The following is a 27,160-nucleotide window of genomic DNA, read 5'->3' as shown; positions in this document are numbered from 1 at the left end:
GGACACTAAAGGGCGATTCCAAACTCTTGAAGCTAATCCAATTTTATGCCAAAGGTTAAGTGATTTTTTGGAAGAGAAAATTGTTAAAAAAACTGTCTAATCTATCATCCTCCACTGTAGCTACCGCTAGAGATACATACCCCTTGACTATAGCTTCCTCCGCTAAACAAAAGCTTCTACAATTTGCACCCCCAGAAAAGGAACAGCTGATAGCATATCTTACAAGCTGTAAAATAGGCTCACCATTAGGCCCTTGCCCTCCCCACATTACGAGTCAGATTGGTTAAACAATTTGCCCAATTTACATCCTTCTATCCAGCTCTTCCCTGCAGGCAGCTGTTGCCCCTGATACATAGAAGAAGGCCAGTGTGATCCCCCATCCTGAAAGCCTACTGCCAGAAACACAGTCCTCTCAAATTTTAGACCGATTTGCCTCCTTCCGGGGGACTCTAAAAGTTTGGACTCCATTGTTAACCAACAATTATTGGAGTTCATTGAAGCTCATAATCTTCTCCAACCTTCCCAGTCCAGAATCAATGCATGCCATAGTACTGAGAAGGCACCCGCTAGAAATTCCAGACTCTTTCATGTTGATACTGAATCAAGGCCAGAATGCTGCCCTAATTTTATTAAATCTTAGAATGCTGACATAATTTTATTAAATCCTTTGGCAGCGTTTGACACGTCTCTCACAATATTCTGCTCCAATGTCTAGTAGATATCAGACTAGGTGGAGAAGCCCGGAAGAGGCGTAACCCCATTCTAACTGACAGAGAACAGTCTGCATGGATGAAACCATACTTCTCTAGTGCTAAAATTCTTAAGTATGGAGTGCCCTAAGGGTCTGCATTAAGCCCTACGCTGTTTAATGTTTATATGGCTCCCCTGGCTTTTCTAGTGGAGTCCTATGATATCAAGATTATTTCTTACTCAAATGAGATCCAGTTTCTTTTTTACCTATGAGGGAACTTCAGACTCAATTAGGGAATTTTTTTCAGCCTGTAAGCAGACTGTCATCAGCTGGCTGAAGGCAAATCACTTGTAATGCAATCCGGATAAGATGGAAATCTTTCTTTCCAAGCCCAATCTGTCTCCTGGTTGGTCCAGCTGCTGACCCAGGGAAGGGACCCCACCTCTCCCCCTCCCGAATCGGTAAAGAATCTTGGTGTGGTAATTGGCGATCAGCTTTCTTTTAAGGGACAAGTCTCTTCCATTGTAAAAGTGTGCATCTGGATAATGAAGGCCTTTAAGAAATTTCTGTCTCCTCTACCCTGCGAAACACAGAAAACTGATGTACAGGTGTCGGTTTTATCCAGACTGGATTACGCAAATGCTTTGTATCTAGGCCTTCCATCTTTCTTGATTCAATGACAGCAAGTAGTGCAGAACATGGTGGCACGCCTCTTATTTAATCTCTCCAGGTGCACTTCTAGATTCTCGTATCTAAAACATTTACATTGGCTATTGGTCAATAGAAGAATCGCCTTCAAAGCTCTACTGCTTGCCGACTGTTCCTTACATGGAGTAGGTCCACATTATGTGAAAAAGAGAATCCATCTGTACTCTCCTGGCAGGGTACTGCGCTCATAAAGTCTTGATTGCTACACCTCATTTTAAAAGAACTAAGCAAGGTGGCATGTCCTTTTCTGTGTGTGTGGCTTCGATCTGGAACCATCTACCCATGCCTCTAAGAAATATGTCACACGAGAATATCTTTCATAAACAACTGAAAACAAATATTTCTTCAGTATGGGTTAAGGCAGATAAACATGTGTGATAAATTTTGGCAGACCCGGGCTAATTTTCTGCATCTGGCTTGGGGGTGCAGTAAGATAGATGAATACTTGGAGTTGATAATGAAGACACTTACGCAGGTAGTAGCAGAAAGAGTTCAATGTGAACCTCACATGTGCCGGCTGGGCTATGTTAAATCACTGCAACCGGTAAATCGTAAATTAGTGGCAGTCATACTGCTACTAGCAAAGAGAAGGGTCGCCATGCACTGGGGGAAAAACATGCCCGACTAGGGCACAATGGTTTTGTAATATACCCTACTGCAGAGACCAATTAGAAGTCTATGCGGAGGAACTCCCTGAGGCATCTCAACCTAAGAACTAGTGGGCACCCATGACAGCACATCTTTTGACACTATCGGAGGTGGGGTGAGGATGAAAGTGGTAATGATCTCTGAAATATGAAGTATGTTAATATGATCCCAACACTAGCAGGGAACAAGGTTATGTAAAGGACTTATCACGGGGCAATGTGATCATAATAAGCATGATGAGCAATTGTTGGATGTTGTTGTAAGAGGTTGTAATATGAAAATGTTCAAGGAAAAAAAAAGAAAACATCTCTCTTCAGCCTCAAAAGTTTACATTCTTTCTGTACGCACAATAGTGCTGGGACACTCCCAGAGTAGGTGAACAAATTCCATCATTCAAATTTGACCATTCATGGTTTTTATTATACAACAGGTATTACAGTCACATAAAAGTTGTTAAAAGGTTGGAAACTTTATTCATGTGGTATGCTAATGGGTTTAATTAACTCAGGAATTTATTCTGTTATTCAACTAAGACTATCTATAAAGCAGACAGTGAAACGTCAGCTGCCATACCAACAGAAGTAGCAATGCCAGACCTGTTCACGGAATTTACAAACATAAAATGTAAGAAGGAGAATAACAGGATTGTATACTGCAAGCTATAGTGTATGACACAATTCTGTTACAGACAGAGACAAAAAGACCATAAAGGCCATCTTAGAATGGGAAAATATCATGGACTGGAACCAATGGAAGAGGATTGAATAACAGCATGTAAACAATCAAAAATTGCCTCTAACCATGCAAGCTTTAAAGTGACACATTTTCAGGTTCTTCACAGACAATACATACTGGTTGCAGTGATTATTGAATTAGAATACCCAACAGCCTGAAGTGCAAATGCTGGAGACATGCGTATTATACAAAAGTACCTATGGCTAAAGGAGGGTTGCTAGAAAGTTTTAATCTGCGATAGGCTGGACTAACCTCTGCTAGCCCAAATCAATGCCTAATAAAAGTCAGAGACCAAGTAAATGTAGCCCCTGTATACAGAGAAGGATAGCAGGATAAAAATCAACTAAGACTTTCCTTGCAAAACATATTATTGCCATGAGTGGTAACACACCTTTGCACAACATCTTTTGGACCCCATTGCTGGAATCTCAGGAGCATGTAAAAGCAGGTAATCAATCCAAAGCTTCAGAAAATACCTTTGAACCACTGTAAATCTACTAAATTCGATCTGAAGAAAACAATACGTGGAATGCAAACAGAGTGACAGTATTGGCAAACAGATGATTTCAGATATTATGATCGGATAGTGTAAGATGTTCAGCACTGAATATTTGGTATTTAAAACAGAGTTTATTTTAAACAAATATTTGCATTCCAAAACTAAGCTAGTCAAGTCAGAGTGTCCTGGAGGAAGATTATTGCTCAGTTTGTGTCCTGATGTATGTAGAGCCACTTGCTCTATGGGAGTTGGAGCAGGTATGAATGAGCCGATTCATCCTATGAAAAAAAAACTTTGTAACATGATTTTAGTAGACTGTCAATGATAACCACACAGAGCAACAGGCATACATGTTACAAAGGAGGCAAACGGCTTAGGGCAATACTTAGGAGACTCATATAAAGGTACATCACACCAAACGAGGTTAGTAATGTCTCTGAACTCGGAGATGGATACCACAGTGCCATGAGGAAATTATTAGAAATTCCATTTTCACAGAGTATCACTTTCCCAAAATGCAAGTGCTGCTGCTGGTCCGTAAAGTGGCAACATGGAACAAAAATTGGCTAGAGGAAAGATAAGTATGTTTAACTCCAGTACCTTTTCACTGCTACGTGTTCCATTAGCTGATAGTGGAGTTGAAGGGAGAATCAAGATCAACATGGTCAACTTTCTGGTCCTAGGAAAACTTAGGATGAGCTACTTTCTCAGCTTCCGGATGTCCCCTATTATTTGAGACGTCTTCAGTCTCAAATGTCTGCACCTGATATTTCGTCCACTGTATCATTTAATCTCATTCAGATTGAACACACTGAGCTGGAAGAGCACATCTAACTATAATTGTTGCTAATGCAAAGTCAAACAGGAGCCTGAGACAAAAGACCTGATTTTATCTTCTAAGATAAAAAACTGTAAACTAGTAGCAAACAGCAGGGGCTTGCTCCCAAGGTGTTACTGGGAAAGACCTAGATCAGCCCACATAAAAAGAGGAGGAGATTGGCCTTGTGGTTTGCTACACTCCTTCTGCATCTTTACAGCAGAGTAGTGTACATTGCAGTGTACAGGCGTGCATTGGGTACACAACAATGGATGCCTTTAACTGGCCCCCAATTTCACAGGGCCAGCCTGTGCTTGAGAGGCAGTGTTGAGGCTAAGCCAGTACAGAAAAAAAGGACGTTTCCACAGACCAAAGGCCAGAAAGTACCACACCTTAAGCACTCTGAAATACATGAGTCTGTGACTCTTCCCAAGGTCACTGCCTCACCACATTGGTAGAATGGTTGAAAGGTCAATCAATGAGAATAGGCAGAGGGATCTGGGAGGGACAGAAAACAAAGTAACTATTGCTGCCTGCCATCAAAGCTTCTAAAAGACCAGTTTCCCATCCTGTACCCTGCACCCACTGCCTGTCAAACTACAGTCCGTTCCATGCAGACTAGTATGCTATCTACATAAGGCAGACCTTCTGAGGGCCTACAAAGCAGAGATCTGTTGGCTGCAGCTTTCAGTATCCTGGAGAATGGGGACTATAGTGTGCAGCATCTTGCTCATACCATTCCCAACATAAAAGGCTCCAAGGGCCATCAGATGCAGGACAAGAACCTGTATTGCTAATTGAGACAGGGGCAAGGGGCAAGAGAAGCAAATGCCTGTGCATGTCGCAGACTGTGTACACCTTCATTTGTTTGCATATATGGTTGCCGGAGGTAGTGAGGTGGTTTAGTGCCTTGGGGACAGAGAGCGGCCTAGGAGCCAATGGTTATACAGCCATTCATGTTAAGTTGTGGTCCTTGCTTACTGTGGTCATTTGGTCATATCTACCACAACAGTGGCCTCTTTTGACTTATTTGGGACATTATAGTCAACATTTTCACCACTGCTGGTATACATGTGGGGTTTATACATGATAAGTTAAGGGCATTCTTAACACTATGTTGGCTATCCCAGTCATATCCCTGGCATAATGGTTTTGTAACTCCAGGGCATACGATGGATATCACTGGTAGCTGGAATCTGCCCAAGTGTGTACTTGAAAGTGCTTGATGGAAATAACTAAACGATGTTTGTGGGTCAAACAAGCAAGTTCAAAAAATGAAACACTTGTATTCATGTTTTTTCCACAAAAACGACAAAGTTGTATTTTTGGTGATATGAGCTTATTTTCTCAAAATGAAAACATGCATAGTTTAGGAAACTGGTAAGCTGATGTTTGAGTCAAAAGGGGTTAATGTGTGCTGTGATGAAAAGGCTTAGTTTGGATCTTGTTTCCTTGTTACTAGATAGCTGTGTATTGTTTGACCTGTATCTAGACATTACCTCATCCACAGATTTGTTTCTATTATTAATACTACTATCTGAGGCATAAACGTTCAAGTCTGTTTTATTCCAAATTATTTCAAATCTTATAAGGTCTCTGAAATAAAAACAGCAGCTGTTTGAATTTTTAGGAGTTGTCTAGCTATGCTGCCCAGGACCTGTGAATGTGATCTGGCCCCTCCGGCAGTGGCAAGACAGAAAGCCCCTCCTGAGACAGAACCCCGCACTCACCCAGCACAACCCTTGGATGGAAACCAAATGTAAAGTGCCTCGCCGGGCTGGGACCTCCCCCCCCCCAGGGCCCAGCCACCTGGGCTCTCCTGTGCCAGATTCCCGGCCTGCCTGGGATTTGGGCACCTCCATCCAGGGCGGGGGGTGCTGGCACTGCTTGGGACCACCGCCTTAAGCCAGTGACTCGACACGCAGGGGTCGAGACCCAGTGGTGGACGGCCGGACGTTCAGGTGGGGCGACCCTCCTTTGTTGCCAGGTACCCCAGCTTGTCCATGTCCCGTGGGGCCAGGCTATGGGTTTTTCCAACATGCTCCTTCCAAATTGATATTCAGTGATTAAACATATGTCTAAAATCGACTTGGAAGGAGTAGGGAGGAAAAAAAGAATGCAGACTTCTATATCTATCATGGGCATACAACCAGTTTTGGTGACATTGTGCTGAAATGAGTACTGTTTTGTCCCATTGGTTTCAAAGTTTTCTTATGAGGGTAAAATCTCCAGCCTTGTATATCATGAACATTTTAGAATAATTTATTTTTGAACCTTCAGAACTGTGCAGCAAAATTCACCAACTGGCCCTATTTTTTATGTTTTCTTGGGGGCAAAGCCCCCATTCCAAAACTGCGAGCAATAAACTGATTATTCACCTTGCTCGCTGAGTGTATTTCTGGCAGGTATTTACGCCACACTGTTTTCAAAGTTCACCAATCACAAATGCTGCCATGCTGTTACTTTGGCCAAATGTTCACAACAATAATTTGTTTCTGTTCTGAGACCACCACGTGTTAGGTTTAATGACAGTTTTGAGTGTAGAGGATGCTTCCCCAGCTTGAACTGAACTGAAACCACCAAGGGATAATAAACATCCCATCAAACCATTCCCATTTTCATAGAACTGAAGAGCTAGGCAACTAACGCTCTGCGACTCTCCACCCATACAGAATCAAGTAATTAAATTATCCTTGTGTGCTAAAGAAGTGAAATGAGGAACAACTTACCATGGTCATAAACTTCATTAAATTCATCTTTTTTATATTCAGTTGTGACTGGATTAGTCCATTCTTGCACTTGGATCCCAAGGTCCTTTGTCAACACACTCATTGTAGCAGTCTTTCCGCAACCGGGGGGACCAGTCAGTAGTAAAACAGAACCACCCTGCAGCAAAAGAATGAATGTTAATAACGTGCAGGGAAAGATCATGTGTTGTAACCCACATTAATAATGCATGAGGTAGTAAGGGTAACACTAGAGAGTTCCTACATAGCGAAAGGTCATTTGAAATGTTCTCCTAATTGCTGGGCAATCATAGGTGCAGGCGATCCATGTGACAATAAGAGAGTATAAACTCTGCACTCCAGTGATTATAGAGTATTACAGTGTGTAAATCTGAGCAAAGAAGGGTTACTCTTAAAAGGGTTATGTAGGTTCGGAAAACTCCGATATGGTCAGCACCAAAATAAATGGGAATACTTGGATTGTTCAACCAATGTTAAATATTTTTTAACACTACAAGACCTTTATTTGTATAAAGGTAAAGCAGCAAAGTAAAACTTTATAGTTTGCAGGCAAGGATATCTGTCACATGTACACCTCCTAAAAACTCAGTTCTGCTTGCTTATGCAGTCCTAAAAGTGTAGAGCCCATGTTGTATGCTACTCACAGAGCAGCTCAGTTCACAGTGCCTTATATGCACTGTTGCTGGCCTTCCACTGGCCGCAGAAGCTGACTTGGTAATACAGTGAGTGATCATGCCAGATATTACATTTCAGATGGAGGATTATGAGCAGAGGAGCCATCATGTAGATACTTGGTTAACTAGGCTATGTCAGGTGGTTAACTAGGTAGGGGGTAATAGCCAAGGGACCTCACAAGTCAGTCATCCCCTTAGGGGCAGTTTTGCAAGGCCACAGAAAACCATATCGGGCAACCTGGAACTAAAGGAGAGGGTCAACCCAGAGGTTTCTTCAGATCTTACCTGAGCAGTCACTGTCCGAGTAGGAAAAAAGGTACAGGAGGAAGGGATTCATGTTGGGGAACTTTAGAGAGACACGCTCAGATGAAATCTGTGACTCTGCAGCTCATCACAGTCATGCTTGGCAAGGCACTTCAGTCTTGGCACAAGCTCCTAACTTACAGGAGTCAGTAGAATAGGATGGAAGAAACTCAACAGCTAAACTTTGTTTTAACGGCTGATGCATCAGCTCACAGGAACAACAGGCTTTCCCACAATGCTAGAAGCAATCCCTGGATTTCACGGAGAGGTGTAAAGCAGTTCACTGAAACGGTCCAAGAAGAAAAACGCAAAAACAATCTGGTCCCAGGTATCAACTTCTATCTACCTTTGTGGCAGTTTCAGAGCCACACTTAAAGTGTATGTTTCTTTGTGCCTTTTCAGGTGATGAGGTATCCCTTATAACAACAAGTGCCTTGGTGTTTCTGGATCTATGACAATGAGAATCCCATATCATGTACTGTAGATTGTGGATTCTCTCCAGGTGGGCTAATCAGAGGCGGTTGCTGGGACAGCATCTATTCTACCAGAGTGGGACTCAAGATACGGGGTGGGAACAGGTCCCATCTTTTTGTGTCAGGTGGAGACAATGAGCCAGGCCAGTGATTTTCTTTTAAAAGTGCTATTTTCTATAAAGTCAAAGGCTTGTCAGCTAGAACTCGCTCACACAAGTTCATAATGTAGCGTTTATGGATGTAAGCCTCACAAGACTAGACACTGAACTAGGGAGTGAAGAGGGCTGATTAGACACCATCTGTAACCAGCATATGGAAATAGAACATATAACAGCTGGGCAACAACTGCCTTAATATGCCATCCATAATTATAATAAACACTGGAACCCTGGAAGGAGGTACCATCATCCTTTATTTACACTCATACATGTTACCTACATTCATAATGTTTTTGGTGGAAAGCAAGGGCTCTCATTTTTTCACAGTGAATGGATTTACATAGACAGGGCCAGTAGGAAGGCTCACTAGAGGTTCATGTAAAATGATCTATACCCCTGGACTAGTAATAGCAGTCACTAATCACCAGTGTCTTCATTGGTTGGTTAATGGAGGGTTGTAATCATCCCGCCTAAGTCCATACAGAAAGATGCCTATTAGTACAGAGAGATATCACTAGCCATTGTGAAGTAAACGCTGTGGTTTGCAACTTCTGTCAGTCTCAATCGTCCCTCCATAACACGCGTCATCATAAAAGTGAGGAAAGGAGGAGCTAGTGGGTAATCATACCTTTTCTACAGGTAGCAGGTGGAAAAATAAACATGAAGTTGGTGACAGATAGGAGTTAAAGCTAATGTGTAGGCTTGATGAATACCCTTTCTGCAGAACTCGAGCACTTTTCGGGGAACAGCAGTAAAGTCATGTGAAGCATCTCTATCGGGAATCAAGACAGGTTTCCTTGTGTAGGAAAAATGTCACAGGGATTAGAATGATGAATTCAAAGGCAGGGCAGACAGGTTTGAGCTAGGGAATTCACAGACTACTAGTTAGGTAACAACAAGCCCATTTGGTTAATAATTTACTGCCAGAGTATATTTGACGAACCACTTATGCTAGGTGATGTTTGGGCAGACGAAAGTCAAAACAGATACTATTACCCGATATGGGGTTCCAAAAACGTGTTCATGATGTTTTAAGACCAACCACCCAAACCAGCCATGCACTTGACTTGATATTAAGGGTATCAAATATTTTAATAGCCTATAGAGGTTCCTTGGATGGATGGATCATTTTAATGCCATTCTCAATGTTGGTCGAATTTATCCAGGACCTAGTCATGGATGAGGGTCCGCACAAAAGGCTTGACAGAAAGTGGACTACGTAAGTACTTCTTTGAGTAGTGCCTTAAAATTGTTGGAGAATACAGAAGTGGTCACAAAGAACAATTAAAATGGTCTGCGTACTACTGCACTGAATTAGATTGCACCTTTACAAGTCAATTCCTGCAAAGAGAAGATAATAAAATGGTAGTGGGCATGGCCTGGCAACATGGCCAGTAGGACGAGAGCACCCGAGCTTCCGGCCAGAATTTGATGGGCACAACGTTCTGAAATGCCTCAAGTGATCCAGGGCTGAATCCTCGAACGGACTCGTCCCTTCCGAGATCGCACCTAGTGCTGCCCCCGTACCAGGGAGAGTGGAGGACTGCCGCTTCTACGGCATCGGGTGTGCTGCATACCCCTGCACTCCCCTGAGACTCACCATTTATGTCCTGGTTGGTCCACCTGTGATCGTGGAGGCTGGGTGGCTGCGGAAGTGGAGGTGTGATAGCGGCCTGCACGGCCTCACCTTCTGCGGCATTATAACGAATGCGTGTGCCGCTGGGGGGGCCCACAGACTGTGTGGAGGCCCCCCCCCGAGGAGCTCTTCCCCCTGGCCTTGTGTTCAGTGGTTGCTGGAACCGCCAAACACTGCCCCACTCACCACTGCAACTGTGAGTGGAGTGGATCGGCCCAGCAGCAGGGTAAGAGTGAGGAGCACAAGGTCTGCCCATGGATAATTACAAAAATCAAAATGTATTCCCACGCTGGAATTTACCTGCGCTGTCATACAGTGGCCTCGTCTTGCAGCAGCGCAAAGAAGCAATTAGTGACTGGGGGAGACTGATTGCCTAATTGCCTCTGCTACATCGCACATCTTATCTGTCTGCTATTGGTCCCCATTAGTACCCAGCCATCTATCAATCAACATCAATACCTGGGACTGGGGGCTTGTTACCCACTGCTTTGGAGATTCACTGTGCTGAGGGAGCATACCTGGGCATTCCCGAGACCCTATTCGGCAGCTGTGGGCCTCCCAAGGTGGTCCCGGCGGTCGGTGATGCTTTGGAAGTCCCACTAACTCTGGAGACAGACCGAGATGCCTTACTTGCATTCCCCGGTGCAAAAGCTCCCAGCAGAGATGGGTTCCCAACTGAGTAATATCAAATGTATGCTGTGACCTTGACGCATCAGTTGTTGGAGGTCCTTTTGGAGGTCCGGGAAACAAGTATCTTGCCATGCTCCATGAGGGAAGGGAAAATCGGTATGCTCCTCAAACCGAGTGGAGATGAATCCGACCATTCTGCCTATAGATCCATCGCAATGAGTAATTCGGACATGAAAATACTATGTAAGTGTTCCGTATTGCAACATTGGTCCATGAAGACCAGTGTGGATTCATACCTGGGCGTCACATTAGCTAGAACCTGCATAGACTAACCCATGTACTATATGAAGTTCAACATCGGCAGGCAGAATGGCTTTAGTGGCTACAGATTTGGAAAAAGCCTTTGATACCGTGGACTAAGGTTATCTCCTGGAAGTACTACGTATCATGGGATTTGGCCCTCACTTTAGAGAATGGGTGTGATTGCTATACACTGAGCCTCGTGCCTGGGTGAAGGTGGGGAGACAACTTTCAAAGTCATAGCCACTGGGTTGGGGGATACGACAGGGGTGTACGCTCTCCCCGCTTCTATTTGTGTTAGCGACAGAACCCTTGGCGATCTTGGTGCCAAGACAGATGTAGGAATGAGGGATACAAACAGGGACTAGTTACCATATTATCTCAATGTATGCAGATGATGCACTCTTCTACTCGTCTTTCCCCGCGCAGCTGTCCCAGCACTAATGCAGCTACTGGATAAGTCTGGGAATATTTCTGGCCTATGCTTTAATAGGGCCAAATCGTTGGTGTTCCCACTTGGCAGGCTGCCATCACTCCTGCTTGAGCAACTACCTGAGTCGAGTCTGCGATGGGAGACATCCCATTTCGGCTGTACGTTGGAATAACACAAGCATTTGCCTGGCCTGCCGTAACACGCGTCCTGAACCACACATGCATTTCTACAACACATTCCTTTACCACCCAAGTCATTACAACAACTTGCCTTGAAGAAAGCGCTGGACTTTGGAATAGTATAAATTACTATTCCAGCTCCAGTCTGCACCACAATAAGGAAAGTGTTCGACTTAAAAGTCCAACGTCAGTGCAACAACGCTTTTCCTAAGGCAACTCGTTGTAATGACTTACGTGGTGAAGCAATGCGTTGTAAAGATGCATTCGTGGTTCAGGTCACGTTGTAAATGCACAGCATGGTTCGAGCTGTGTTGTTGAGGCTGTTTCCCTCCCCATTTCCGATATTTAGGTATTAGATGTAGGAGGCTGGCCTGGCTTGTAGTGGGTACCAGAGGTACTTACACCTTGTGCCAGGTCCAGTTATCCCTTATTAGTGTATAAGAGGTGTTTCTAGCAGCTTAGGCTGATAGAAGGTAGCTATGGCAAAGGAGCTTAGGCTGAACTAGGAGACATGCAAAGCTCCTACTATACCACTTATATCATATGCACAATATCATAAGAAAACACAATACACAGAGTTACTAAAAATAAAGGTACTTTATTTTTATGACAATATGCCAAAAGTATCTCAGTGAGTACCCTCAGTAAGAAGGTTTAATATACACAAGTTATATGTACACAAACCAAAATTAGGTAAGTAAGAGCAAGAAAATAATGCAAACAGTGTAGAATTACAATAGGTTGCAATAGGCAAGCATAGGTATAGGGGCAACACAAACCATATACTCCAAAAGTGGAATGCGAATCACGATTGGACCCCAGACCTACCTGTAGAGGGTCGCTGGGACTGTAAGAAAACAGTGAGGGTTACCAAAATACCCCACCCCAAGACCCTGAAAAGTAGGAGCAAAGTGCACCTACTGCCCCCAGAGAGCACAATAGTCGTGATAGGGGGACCCTTCACTGACAACGGATTTCCGGACCTGAGGACCTGCAAGGCGAGGGGACCAAGTCCAATAGTCGCGACAGTGTCCAGGGGGGGCAGGAGACCAGGAAACCCCGGATGAAGGTGCAAGGAAGCTACCTCCGGATGGAAGAAGCTTGGAGGTCTGCAAGAAAGAAGAGGACTACGAACTTCTCTTTTGGAAGACAGATGTCCCACGTCGCGATGAAGCTTGAAGAGGTGTTCCCACGCAGAAATACCGCAAACAAGCCTTGCTAGCTGCAAGGGTCGCGGTAGAGGTTTTTGGGTGCAGCTGAGGACCAGGAAGGACCAGGATGTCACCTTTTGGAGGAGGAGACAGAGGGGGCACTCAGCAACTCAGAGAGCCCTAACAGAAGCAGGCAGCGACCGCAGAAGTACCCCAACAGGCACTTAGAAGAAGAGTGAACCGGAGTCCATGCGAAGTCACAAAAGGGGGTCCCACGACGTCGGAGGACAACTCAGAAGGTTGTGCACTGCAGGACGGAGTGCTGGGGACCGAGGCTAGGCTGTGCACGAAGGAACTCCTGGAAGAGTGCACAGGAGCCGGAGCAGCTGCAAATCACGTGGTACACAGCTTTGCAGTCTAGCATGGGGAGGCAAGGACTTACCTCCACCAAACTTGGACTGAAGTGTAAGAATCCATTTTGTATTGCTCCCTTTCTTTAAAACACGTGTAGTTTGAGCATTCTCTCTGAACGCGCACTGCCTATCACATATGTTATCTTATGTATATTTGTTTAAGTAAAATAAGCCTGTCTCCATACCACAGGCTTGCAGCTGGTTTCTTTCCCTAGCTGGGGCACGTTACTCATTATAATCATGTGGTAAAAATAACTAACCAACCTCGGCTGTTGTATTTTGGGGAGGGAAAGGCTGTTATCTATACCTTTGAACCATGCAATCCTTTGTAGGGTCTCAAGAATGTGGGAAGTCAGGCAGCTGCAGAAGGGAGTCGAGGACAAAGCAGGGAATGGAACCAGTGTGTGGAAACTGATTACCTCCTTAAAATATCTGTATGACGTATATCATTATTTACATACTTTATGTATCCTTTGATGTATGAGTATAAATATCACTGTTAAACGCCCCATGCTAGCACACTTTACTTCGGGCCATGGATGCCAGTTGTAAATTTGTCCTCTTTTGCTGCAGCAAAAATAAATAGACCATTGGTCATTGATTTTTCACTCCGGCTCTCCGTGTCAAAACTCCTTTATAAATGCATTTGTAAGTATCTCTAAAAAAGTGCCTTACAATTTGGCGTCCGAACAGGGACCTTCCAGTGGATGTCTTCAGTAGTGCTGTCACAAGACGTGCTGCCAGTGGGGGGACGCCGTTCCGGAGGTGTAGATTACAGGGGGCCCTGCACAAAGACTTCGTTTCAACGCAGCTGCATCTTATCCACCGGGCAGGCCTCTCCCCGCTTTTCACGACGTCCCAGCGAAGACCCTGAACATCTTATTTATTTATTTTTGACTGATTAGTCTGACACGGGCGGCCGGAGAGAAATCCAGGAAAAGCAGATAGTCAGGTAAGACTGTTCCTCGCTGGCTATTTGTCTGCTTTAACTTGCATTTGAGAGAATAATTGTTTTTGGATAACTGTTATCAATTTTGGGAATGATTAGTTCTTGGTAAATTTGCATTTGTACAAGGTACCATTTGACAATTTGTATTACACGTGTTTTGTTAATTTTGAATATTTTGACTAGGCCTGGACCAATTTGTAAGTTGGTAAACATTTGATAAAAGCGGTTTAAAAAAGGTTCTTTGTTGCATGTTACATTTTGAAATTTTATGGTTAGATATGGGAAAAAAAAATGCTGGCAAGGGCTATGTCGTCGTTTTTGCCGAAATCATGTTCCACGTTTAGATTAAAAAAACAACCGATCCGAAAAGAGGGAACAACAGGGTGGGACATGTTAAAGGATTATGATTTAGAGAATAATTTGTCTAACAGTATATGGCGCAGATATACTAGACATTGTCCTGACCTCCAGTGGCCAGATGATGGTTCTTTTGATTTAAAGAAACTAACCTACATACAGGAATGTTTGTTTCATAAAAAGGCTAGACAACACATGTTTGAGATATACAGAAAATGGGAAAATGAGGCCCCCAAAAGAAGAATTAAGACAAATAAACTGGTAGAGAAAGAGCAAAGGAAAACCATAATGCAAAAAGCAGCACAATACCACCATTCCCAAACCCAGAAAAGAATTGAGTCTGAAGATAGAGTTAGATAATAGCCTGACTGCACCTCCACCTTACACGCCCCCTGCAGTAGCCCAACCTATCATGGGGGCACAGCAACAGCAGCAAGGGCAAAATTTGGGAAATCCAGGTGCACCACCACATCAGCACGTGCCACAGCAATCACAGACCCCAGTCCAAGTCCAAATTTCTCCGCCCTCAGCTCCACCATTACCATCCAGCACTGCAAGTTTACCAATAAGGTCCTCTGCCTCTAATACCCCAAATAGACAACGCCGACAAGATACAACCATTCATACACTATCGCCCATGTGGAGCACACCTATGAAGCCGATTTCGGCCCCAGTACACGCTCCACTATTGGTGAGGATGAAAAACGGGTTATCAAAAATCAGTCAGGGACCTGGATGGCAAATCCTATTTACACTCATACCGATATTATGCACACAGTACAACATATGCCACATTTTGAACAGCAATTAGCAATTAAATACATGATTGAAAAATTGGAAGCAGATTGGTGCTGTGGTAATAGGGACTCTACCCCCATCCCTTATCAAAAAGAATTACACCAACTTTGGCGTGATATCGAAGCCTATAAACTTGAGGGTGAGGACCTATTAGAGGGAGTACGCATTTGCATTTTAGCTAGAGAACAAGTCCTAAAAATATATGAAAAGGGATTCCCAATGAGGGAAGTACATCCTGGTCCTCCAACTGCTGCTGTACTCGCAGCTGCAGCTGCAGCTGCTGCCAACCAACCGCCTCCGTAATCTATGTCTCAGTTTGTCCATGTCCCCCAGAAAAGGGAAGAGGTGATGGCTATAAAAAAGGATTTGCCGGATACTCGAAAGAATCCAGCTGACATTGATTATTTTTTTGTGGTCTTATTGGGCCCTGAAGTATGGCATAAAATTCGAAGAGTAGAAGATGCGCCTACTTTGGGAGCTACATGTTTTTTTTTTAGAAGAACATGAAACACGCAGGGCACCAAGAGCCTTGCCTCATCAGGATATTTTAAATTTACCTAACCGAATATTGACTAAATTAGAAACTGTTATTCCCCTTTAAACTGTGGACTGGGGAAAACTTGCCACTTATTAACAGAAAACAGGTGAAGATGTCCCAGATTATTTTACTAGAATTGAACAAGCGTTCATAGATTTTAGCGGCCAAGACCTCGCCACCGTAACAGGTGTCACGCTAATTGTGGAACGCTTTGTTAATGGCCTTCTACCTGAAATATCACAAAAATTAAAAGCAACAGAGAGTTCGTGGATGACGAAGGGACAGGCTGAGATTTTACAGATGGCACAATATTATGAGAGCAGGTATAAGGAAGAATTAGAAAAGAATGAGAAGTCAGTAAAAGAATTGAAGAAAAAGGTACTATTACAGCAGGCATATCGCAGGCGGAACACAACCCCTCAGCCAAGGGGTGGCCACCAAGGGGACAGGGAAGGGGTCGAGGGAGAGGTGCATCTGCACCACCCCAAGACCACCGCTTTAATATCAACCAATGTGCCTACTGTAAACAAGATGGCCATTGGCCTGATACTTGCCCATTACTGGAAGGAAGGCAAAGTATGTCACTTGATAGAGGGAACGCGTCAGGTAATACACGAGGGCGAGGAAGAGGTAGAAATGGTCAGAATTTGCAGAATGGGAACCAGGTCCCGCATAACACTAATATTTTTGACAATGCATTTGAATGACAATATTATGCTGATTAATCCTTTCCTGAATCCTACAATTATTAGGACAGCCACAGACAGGGCCAGGGGCGAGTAAGTATTACTGTAGATCAGAGTGGTCCCTATATCGATGTAAAAATCAAAGGAGAGAGCCATAAGTTTCTCCTAGATACTGGTGCCACCAGAACATCTATTGCACATTCTGCAGTCCCCGGGGCTCCCCTGTCTGGGCTTCATACCACGTCAATTGGGATTTCTGGGGTCCCCGTGGTGAGCCCCATCTCAGCACCTATGAAAGTAACTGTAAGACCATTTACAATACACACACCACTCTCTTTAACCTCAAGTTGCAATGAAAACTTGTTTGCATTAGATATGTTAAAGAAATTAAATGCAGTTATTCACTGTTCAATGGATGGTGTCTATGTAACTATGGATAGCATTGCCCCTACCGGTGCATGTTTTCACAGGAATACGACTTAACCCCAGAGCTAGCGGAAATAGACCCTCGCTTATGGGCCAAAGGCAAAAATGATGTAGGCATTATGGATATCGACCCTATTGTAATAAAAATCAAACCAGGTGCCCGGTTACCTTGTGTTCCTCAATACAAATTACCTAAAGCAAGCGAAAAAGGGCTCAAGGCAGTCATTTCTGATCTTGTGCATGCAGGTGTAATAAAGGAAATAGTGAGAAGCCCCTGTAACAGTCCAATTCTTCCTGTCGTCAAGAAACAAAATGATGCTAATAGATCAGATGATGAGCAATCAGTTACTGATAACCCAGTATATCGATTAGTTATTGATCTCCGAGAAATACATAAAATAGTGATTCCCCAGTTTACTGTGGTCCCAGACATGAATAGTATTTTCACCATGGTCCCACCCTCTGCGTGTTATTTCTCCGTCATCGATTTTAAGAATGCGTTTTTTAGTATTCCAATTGCCGAAGAAAGCCAATATTTGTTCAGCTTTGCTATATTTGGTAGATCATTTTCACTGACAAGGGTTTGTGCAGAGTCCCAGTATATATAATCAGTGTCTTAAACGTCAACTAGACCAATTCAATCCACCTTCAGGCTCTGCACTGTTGCAGTACATTGACAATATTTTAATTGACTCAGATTCCATGACACAATGTAAGACTGATACTGTTGCATTATTACATCATTTAGCATCCCTGGGCCATAAGGTGTCCCTCCCAAAATTGCAGTATTGTAGAGAGGAGGTCACCTATCTAGGACACCTCCTCTCTAAGGAGGGAAGGAGATTACATCCAGACAGAATTAAACTGGTTCATACAATGACTGAACCACGCACCCCTTCTGATGTCCGAGCATTTTTGGGATTTACATCTTTTTGCAGACAGTGGATTCCAAATTTTTCACTTATAGCAAAACCATTGATTGCTCTGACACTTTCAGATGTGCCCTCTCCTGTACCTTGGACTGACAGATGTGAGGAGGCTTTTCAGGAATTAAAAAAGGCAATGTGCTCTGCTCCTGTATTGGGTAATCTGGATTACAGCAAACCATTTGTTTTATTTGTGCATGAAAAGCATGGCTGTACATTGTCTGTTTTGACACAGGATCAAGGTGGGAGACAATGCCCTTGTGCATACTTCTCTTCCACTTTGGACACTGTGGCGCAAGCTTTGCCTACTTGTCTTAGAGGAGTGGCTTCTGCAGCTGCTGCGGTGAAACAAAGTGAAGGGTTTGTTGGTGGCAATCCGCTCACTGTGATGGTTCCTCATGCAGTTGATATTTTGTTAAACAAGACACAGACGCAGCACCTCACCAGTGCTCGTCTAACGGGTTATGAATTAACATTGTTCAGTCCAAATATTACTTTGAAGCGGTGCAATGTCTTGAACCCAGCTACGTTACTACCCCTCCCTCAGGACAATGTGGAATTTGATCATAATTGCATTTTTGCCACTGAGGAAGAAACCAAGGGACGGGTAGACTTAACAGATACTCCCCTATCTGACCCACAGGGAGAGCTGTTTGTAGATGGGTCTTGCTTCAAGTTACCAGACGGTACAACCACTGCAGCCTATGCCGTCACCACATTAAAAACAGTGGTTGAATCTCATAGGATCACGCAAAATTCGGCACAGGCTGCATAATTAATTGCCTTCACCAGAGCTTGTGAAATAAGTGAACATCTTAGTGTTAATATCTACACTGATAGCCAGTATGCGTTTGGAGTAGCTCATAATTTTGGGCGACTCTGGGCGAATAGAGGCTTTATCACGTCACATGGCACTACCATTCAGCATGGCAACTTGATTGTGGCACTTTTGAATGCTCTCAGCTTGCCCAGTCAGATCGCAATCATTAAGTGTAGTGCCCACAAGAAAATTACTGATGATATAGGACGAGGAAATTCTTTTGCAGATTCTACTGCGAAAGCAACAGCACGAGCACCATTTGACAATGTATACGTTGAGAGTAGTATCAGGGGGGAGCCCAAGAACGAAGTATTAGAAAATACCTTGCAGTGTGTGAGAGATATTCAAGCAGAGGCAACAGCAGAGGAAAGGGAACAGTGGGAGAAGAACGGTAGACTAGACAGTGAGGGTTGTTACACAGATGACACAGAGAAGAAGATGGATGTTACCTAATTGTTATGTACACGCTATGGTTACTATGGCCCACAGTCTTGCACACATCAGTGCCCAAGGCATCAAGACAACTTTGGACCATGTTTGGAGTAATCACATGATATCCAAAGCTGCTAATAACCTGGTCAAAAGTTGTATGGTGTGTGCAGTACACAATGCAGGAAAAGGGACCCCTAACCCCCTGGCCATTTTGCCCCTCCTGACCTCCCCATTGAAGCTATACAGATGGATTTTATCCACGTGGAACCATGTAACAAACTAAAATATGTGTTAGTGGTAGTATGTATGTTTTCAAAATGGATAGAGGCCTACCCATTAAAAGACAATGGTGCCCTTTCTACCGCCGAAATATTACTCAAAGAATACTTTCCTAGATACGGATTACCAAGATTAGTCTGGAGTGACAATGGCTGTCATTTTGCTAATGAGATAATGGGAAAAGTCTGTACCGCCCTTAACATCAAACAGCGATTTCATGCTGCAAATCACCCACAATCAGCGGGCCTTGTAGAAAGGTATAACTACACTTTGAAGAGCAAAATAGCTAAGATTTGTGCAGGGACCAATTTAAAATGGCCAGATGCTTTGCCCCTGGCATTAATGTCCATTAGGACGACTGCCAGTAGCAAGTCACGATTATCCCCCTATGAAATAGTCATGGGAAGGCCAGCCAATATCTGGGGGGTACCACGACCAAAGAAGCTTTCTGAAGTACAATATCCTTTGTTTGTAGACTATTGTAAACAAATGACTAAAGATTTGCGTTTGATCCACCAACAGGTCAAGGCCAGCCTACCGACTTCTCTTGAAGGCCCTGGTCACCCTGACAAAGAACTTTCAAAGAACCAACAGTCTTCAGCCCAGGTGGCGGGGGCCAGCCCAGGTACTGCTTGCAACACAGACGGCAGTGAAAGTGGAAGGAAGGAAAAACTGGATACATGCTAGCCATTGTAAGCGTGCACCAATTCCACTGCAATCTATTCCAGCAGCAGAATTACTGTGGTCTCCTGATTACAGAGAAGTAGTGAGACAGGAAACACCTCCACATGATTCAAGTGCTACCATTTCTGCTCCTGAGGTGACACAGCAGCCCAGTGACGAAGGTTTGCTGTTTGAAGATCAACAAACTCATCGATACAATCTGCGTCCTCGCCCACCCAAATGAACAGAATTCTGAAGGTGCGTAAAGCGGTGACCCCCTACGAAAAACTACATTTACATCACCCTGATAGCTCCCAGCCTGGAACTGCAGTTCCCCGCATTCACCGCCACAGGCATTTCCGATGCCCGTGATGTACCAGCATTAAAACAAGCTATCCTCACTGTTGTTACGAACACCATGGGCGACAAGGTTGTAAATGATTGTGATGACTAAAACTTCAGCATGAACATGAACACGGGTGACTAGCCTGTGCAACGACACCAGAACATTGGTCAGAACAACTGTCTCAACGAGAACACAAGCATAGTGGGATGCAGCTTGTGCAACAATATTATCTGTGATAAGAAAGTGTGTAGTTGGGGTTAACAGTTCTGTGACTGGCGAGAAAAAACAAGTACCAGTTCTATGGAAGCGGCCAGTCATTAGGGTTGGTGGGGTTTGTAGTCCCAGCGGGAAAGAAGGTGCTTTTTCTGTTAAGTACCCAGCACACCACCGATCTGGTTGCAATTGCTGGCCTCTGCCCTCATTTTGCTGAAACACTGAACAAAACTGACTAACTATACTGAAGACGAACTTTGAAGTATCGCGACTTACTCACTGGGAGTTGAGTTCTCATCAGGAGTAAAAACTTGACAAGGAGAGGTCAAAGGACCTAGGATCAAGTCAACATCTATTGTCCAGTATTTGAAAAACTAGTTCATGGACCAACTAGTGCAGCCGAACTACTAGAGTGGGAAGCACGGCGTTGCTGAACTCTAGTGGGTTGTGAACATTGAAGGAAACTCACTTATTTGTATATATACATATATAATTATTAGAATAGTGGTCTCATTATTTTGCATTTGCAAATTTGGTAATTGTGTGGATATATTTTTGAACACACATAGGTGGTTGAGACGAGTAAAACAGCACCATAGAAAGGTTGTAGGAACAAGGAGGAGAGTAGAATAAAATTATGAAAATATATCCATTTGGCAGGACAAATATCCCTCGAGAGAGTAGAGAAGAGTGGTCTTATAACTATTTCTACAAAACAACAATGAAGTACCTAGTGACCCTCATGTTAATATGTATAATGTCCAGCGGTGTTGCATCATTGTTGCAAAATCCCACTTTACATCCACTGATAAAGGTTCATGGAAAGCTGGCTGAGACATTAAGTCTCACTGACTGCTGGATTTGCCGGCACTTGTCTAGACACCCTGAGGACCCTATAGGCCTTTATGAAGTACCAGTATCACCAAGCGAATATGAAAGAGGGGAAGTGTGTCTTGTACCAAATACCACTTGGAGATGTGACCAACAAGAATATCAGTGGTACCCTAGGTGTGTTTTGCTCCCTAATACCCAGGCAGAATACAAGCTTTCCCCGATTCCTGGAGAGAATGCCACACTTAAAATGTTTCCCATATGTTTTGGTACCTATTTTCAAGGGCAAAACCCAGAGGCAAAATACATGGGGAAGATCCCACCTGAACAATGTGTTTACACTTTGATATTTGATGTTAAAACAGGGAATTGGGATCTTGAAGGAGAGGAGAAAATAGACCGAAATTGGACTGCATTAATTAATGGGACTTAGCAAAATTACACTGTAAATTATTGGAACCCGACGGTGGGAGGAAATGAGGTTCTGGTAGATCCAGAAGGATTGTTATATGATCCCTTCAGGGAACGAGATAGAAATGGGAAGAATTCACCTGTAATATTGTCCCGGGTTTTCCTTGGCCCCCTCTGGACGGCTAGATGTTCTTATGTTGCACCCTGGGCAAATTTATCATTGCTAAATGAAATTTGGGCGGATTACAAGTATTGTAATAGTTCTGAGCATGACACACCGAGGGTGTGGGTTTGCCCCGTATAAATTCAGTATTATAAATTCACAAATCCAGGGAGGCATGTATTTTGTATGTGGAAGAACTGCATATAAAGTACTCCCTGTAAACTGGGAAGGGATATGTTCACTGGCATATTTGGCACCCAACATTACTTTGATATCAAATATATCATCTTCCCAGCACCTTAACATGGGGAGTTTTGCACATAGGTACAAACGAGGGACGCCCATATTAGAGGAACGAAAGAACTGGGTATTTCAAGTACTACATGTTCTTATTCCAGGATTTGGAATTTTTGACTTACAGCTGGCAATGATGAACATGTCTGCTGAATTAGCCATTGCATTTAATGCCACCAGGGAGGCCATAGGACGTGTACAGCTAGAAATAAACTCTGCAGCCCAATTAGCTATACAAAATCGGCTTGCTCTAGATTTAATTACGGTACTACAAGGAGGAGTATGTGTTTTAATCCAACATCGGTACCAGCAAAAATGCTGCTACTTTGTCAACAAATCATCAGAGATAGAATTGGATATTGGGAAAATAAAAGAAGCAGTACAGGTATTTGAAAAGGGGGGCCAATACGAAGGAGGCAATTTAAGTTTATCATGGTTATGGTCTTGGCTTGGCGGGTGGGGCTTGTTGTTTAAAGACATACTTTTTAGAATAATAGCTATTAAATTAAGCTGTTTGTTAGTACAGTGCTTACCTGCTTTCTGTTCCTGTTTTAAAATTGTGTAAACTTCCTCCAGTTAAAATATTAGAAACCAATCGAACTATGATGCAGAGAGAAGAGATAAATTCCCAAATGGCTATTGATCCCAATATTCTCACTACAGATACTGGTTGCTCATACCCATCGGTTGTTTATGTCCCCATGAATGTCAATTCCAAGGAAGTAGGAGTAAAATTCAACATATATGAGGAAATTTAGAACTCTTTTCAAAACGTTGATTATGTTCAGGGAGAAAAACTCAAAAAGGGTTGATTGTAAGAATCCATTTTGTATTGCTCCTTTTCTTTAAAACATGTGTAGTTTGAGCATTCTCTCTGAACGCACTGCCTATCACATATGTTATCTTATGTATATTTGTTTAAGTAAAATAAGCCTGGCTCCACAGCACAGGCTTGCAGCTGGTTTCTTTCCCTAGCTGGGGCACGTTACTCATTATAATCATGTGGTAAAAATAACTAACCAACCTCGGCTGTTGTATTTTGGGGAGGGAAAGGCTGATATCTATACCTTTGAACCACGCAATCCTTTGAAGGGTCTCAAGAATGTGGGAAGTCAGGCAGCTGCAGAAGGGAGTCGAGGACAAAGCAGGGAATGGAACCGGTGTGTGGAAACTGATTACCTCCTTAAAATATCTGTATGACGTACATCATTATTTACATACTTTATGTATCCTTTGAAGTAGGAGTATAAATATCACTGTTAAACGCCCCATGCTAGCACACTTTACTTCGGGCCATGGATGCCAGTTGTAAATTTGTCCTCTTTTGCTGCAGCAAAAATAAATAGACCTGTGGTCATTGATTTTTCACTCCGGCTCTCCGTGTCAATACTCCTGTTTAAATGCATTTGTAAGTATCTCTAAAAACGTGCCTTACAGAAGAGTCACTGGACTGTGGGAGTCACTCGGACAGAGTTGCTGTGTTCCAGGGACCACGCTCGTCAGGATGAGAGGGGACCCAGAGGACCAGTGATGCAGTCTTTTGGAGCCTGCGTTAGCAAGGGGAAGATTCTGTCGACCCAGAGGAGATTTCTTCGGAGCTTCTGGTGCAGGGTGAAGGCAGGCTACCCCCAGAGCATGCACCACCTGGAAACAGTCGAGAGAGCCGGCAGGATTAGGCACTACAATGTTGCTGGTAGTCGTCTTGTTACTTTGTTGTGGTTTTGCAGGCGTCCTGGAGCAGTCAGCGGTCGATCCTTGGTAGAAGGTGAAGAGGGAGATGCAGAGGAACTCTGGTGAGCTCTTGCATTCGTTATCTAAAGAATTCCCCAAAGCAGAGACCTTAAATAGCCAGAAAAGGAGGTTTGGCTACCAAGTTAGGAGGATTGGCTACCAAGAGAGCCTCTGACGTCGCCTGCTGGCACTGGCTACTCAGAGCAGTCCAGTGTGCCCCCAACACCTCTGTTTCCAAGATGGCAGAGGTCTGGGACACACTGGAGGAGCTCTGGGCACCTCCCCTGGGAGGTACTGGTCAGGGGAGTGGCCACTCCCCTTTCCTTTGTCCAGTTTCACGCCAGAGCACGGCTGGGGGATCCCTGAACCGGTGTAGACTGGCTTATGCAGAGATGGGCACCATCTGTGCCCATCAAAGCATTTCCAGAGGCTGGGGGAGGCTACTCCTCCCCAGCCCTTCACACCTATTTCCAAAGGGAGAGGGTGTAATACCCTCTCTCAGAGGAAATCCTTTGTTCTGCCTTCCTGGGCCAGGGCTGCCTGGACCCCAGGAGGGCAGAAACCTGTCTGAGGGGTTGGCAGCAGCAGCAGCTGCAGTGGAGGCACCGGAAAGGCAGTTTGGCAGTAACCGGGTTCTGTGATAGAGACCCGGGGGATCATGGAATTGTCCCCCCCCATTCCAGAATGGTATTGGGGTGACAATTCCATGATCTTAGACATGTTACATGGCCATGTTCGGAGTTACCATTGTGACGCTATACATAGGTAGTGACCTATGTATAGTGCACGCGTGTAATGGTGTCCCCGCACTCACAAAGTCCGGGGAATTTGACCTGAACGATGTGGGGGCACCTTGGCTAGTGCCAGGGTGCCCACACACTAAGTAACTTTGCACCCAACCTTCACTAAGTGAAGGTTAGACATATAGGTGACTTATAAGTTACTTATGTGCAGTGGTAAATGGCTGTGAAATAACGTGGACGTTATTTCACGCAGGCCGCAGTGTCAGGCCTGTGTAAGAATTGTCAGAGCTCCCTATGGGTGGCAAAAGAATTGCTGCAGCCCATAGGGATCTCCTGGAACCCCAATACCCTGGGTACCTCAGTACCATATACTAGGGAATTATATGGGTGTACCAGTATGCCAATGTGAATTGGTAAATTTAGTCACTAGCCTGTTAGTGACAAATTTGGAAAGCAGAGAGAGCAGAACCACTGAGGTTCTGGTTAGCAGAGCCTCAGTGAGACAGTTAGTCACCACACAGGGAACACATACAGGGCACATACTATGAGCACTGGGGCCCTGCTTGGCAGGGTCCCAGTGACACAAGGACTAAAACAACATACATACATACAGTGAAATATGGGGGTAACATGCCTGGCAAAATGGTACTTTCCTACATTAAAGTTGCGCACATACGTAAATTACTGATTCATCACAATCTGGGGAGGGTGACTGAGGGCCTGGGGAAATCAGCCTTATTCTGGAAAACCTTACCACTTTCTTTGAAAGGCTGCTTAGCCGTTGGCAAGATGATCTTACTCCATAGTTGTCTGTACATGTTGCAGAATTCCATGACTATCATTATATCATTACTTACAGATTTTTTTAGACAGTTGGATTCTATCCTAATTTCTCTTCTATGGGCGTGAAAACGACTTAGAGTTGCCTTGTCAACTCTCACAAGACAATATGAGGAGAGAGGGCTAGAGGCCCCATGGCTGGACTTATATTATTTTGCTGTTCAATTGGAATATGCAGCACGATGGCTAGACTCCGCAGACAATTGGGAGAAATGCCTACTTACTGGTATTGTGGACACTGCCCAGCTGTCAGAACTTCTCATGGAGGTTGCGTGCCTTACAGAGGCTGCCCAATACATAGTGAGACAGACTTCAATTCTTTGGAATAGGTTTGTACGTACCGCTCTTAAGAGAGCTCCATTACACCAAGAAATCATGTTAGGGATATTAAGTCCAATCAGAAGTATGATGCAAAATACGTCCTTCAACAATGACAAGATGGGGGGGGATAAACTTCTTCTTGCCATTTGGTGACTTAAACCCAAACAAAACCTTCATCACGTTCGAGCAGGCTAAGGACACTTTTTCCCCTTGGATTTGACCAATTCCTGCAACATACTGGACTACAGTAATGGCAAGGGGAACCTAGCCAACCTACCCAGCAGCCCCTGAGTCATCTAATGCCCTGGGGCTGCTTTTTGGCCTGCGGTCAAATAGCCATTTGATATCATTGTTTTACAAGACTATGGGCTCTCATGCATAAGGCGGTACAACTACGGGCTCGCCTGGGACCTAGAATTAATACTGCTTTCACTGACCGGTATTGGGCCCGAGTTAAGACCCTCACATTGAAAATGTCACTTACCCAGTGTACATCTGTTCGTGGCATTAGTCGCTGCAGATTCACATGTGTGGCACAGTCCGCTGCCTGGTGTTGGGCTCGGAGTATTACAAGTTGTTTTTCTTCGAAGAAGTCTTTTTGGTCACGGGACCGAAGGACTCCTCCCTCCTCGGCTCCATTGCGCATGGGCGTCGACTCCATCTTAGATTGTTTTCCCCGCAGAGGGTGAGGATGGAGTTGTTTGGTATAAATAGTGCCCATGCAATGGAGTGAATATGTATGTACGTTAAGAGTTTCTAATAATTATTTACAAATGTTCAGATGTTTAAGATTTATGATCTACTTCTAAACGGCTACAGGCTTCCCGGGGAGGTGGGAGGGTACATGTGAATCTGCAGCGACTAATGCCACGAACAGATGTACACTGGGTAAGTGACATTTTCAGTTCGATGGCATATGTTGCTGCAGATACACATGTGTGGCATAGATTATAAAGCAGTTACCTCCCCTAAAAGCGGTGGTTTAGCCTGTAGGAGTTGAAGTAGTTTGGAATAATGTTCTTAGTACAGCTTGGCCCACTGTAGCTTGTTGTGCATTTAGTACGTCTACACAGTAGTGTTTAGTAAACGTGTGAGGCGTAGACCAGGTTGCAGCCTTACATATTTCGCTCATAGGAATGTTTCCTAGAAAGGCCATTGTAGCACCTTTCTTTCTGGTTGAGTGTGCCTTTGGTGTAAT

The 27,160-nt window shown here is 44.1% G+C and overlaps 1 protein-coding gene across 1 annotated transcript in view; it reads right to left on the bottom strand.

The window, feature by feature from the left end:
• Positions 1-27,160, bottom strand: part of RAD17 (RAD17 checkpoint clamp loader component) — a 278,159-nt gene that overhangs the window by 199,883 nt on the left and 51,116 nt on the right. Inside the window, exon 5 of the mRNA XM_069224406.1 lies at positions 6,828-6,984. Coding sequence (XP_069080507.1) covers positions 6,828-6,984 — 157 coding nt within the window. The remainder of the gene's footprint in view (positions 1-6,827; positions 6,985-27,160) is intronic.

The sequence above is a fragment of the Pleurodeles waltl genome, chromosome 1_1, assembly GCF_031143425.1.
Source record: "Pleurodeles waltl isolate 20211129_DDA chromosome 1_1, aPleWal1.hap1.20221129, whole genome shotgun sequence".
NCBI lineage: Eukaryota > Metazoa > Chordata > Amphibia > Caudata > Salamandridae > Pleurodeles > Pleurodeles waltl.
The sequence above is the reverse complement of the archived record's forward strand: the minus strand, read 5'-3'. Positions and strand labels throughout refer to the sequence as shown.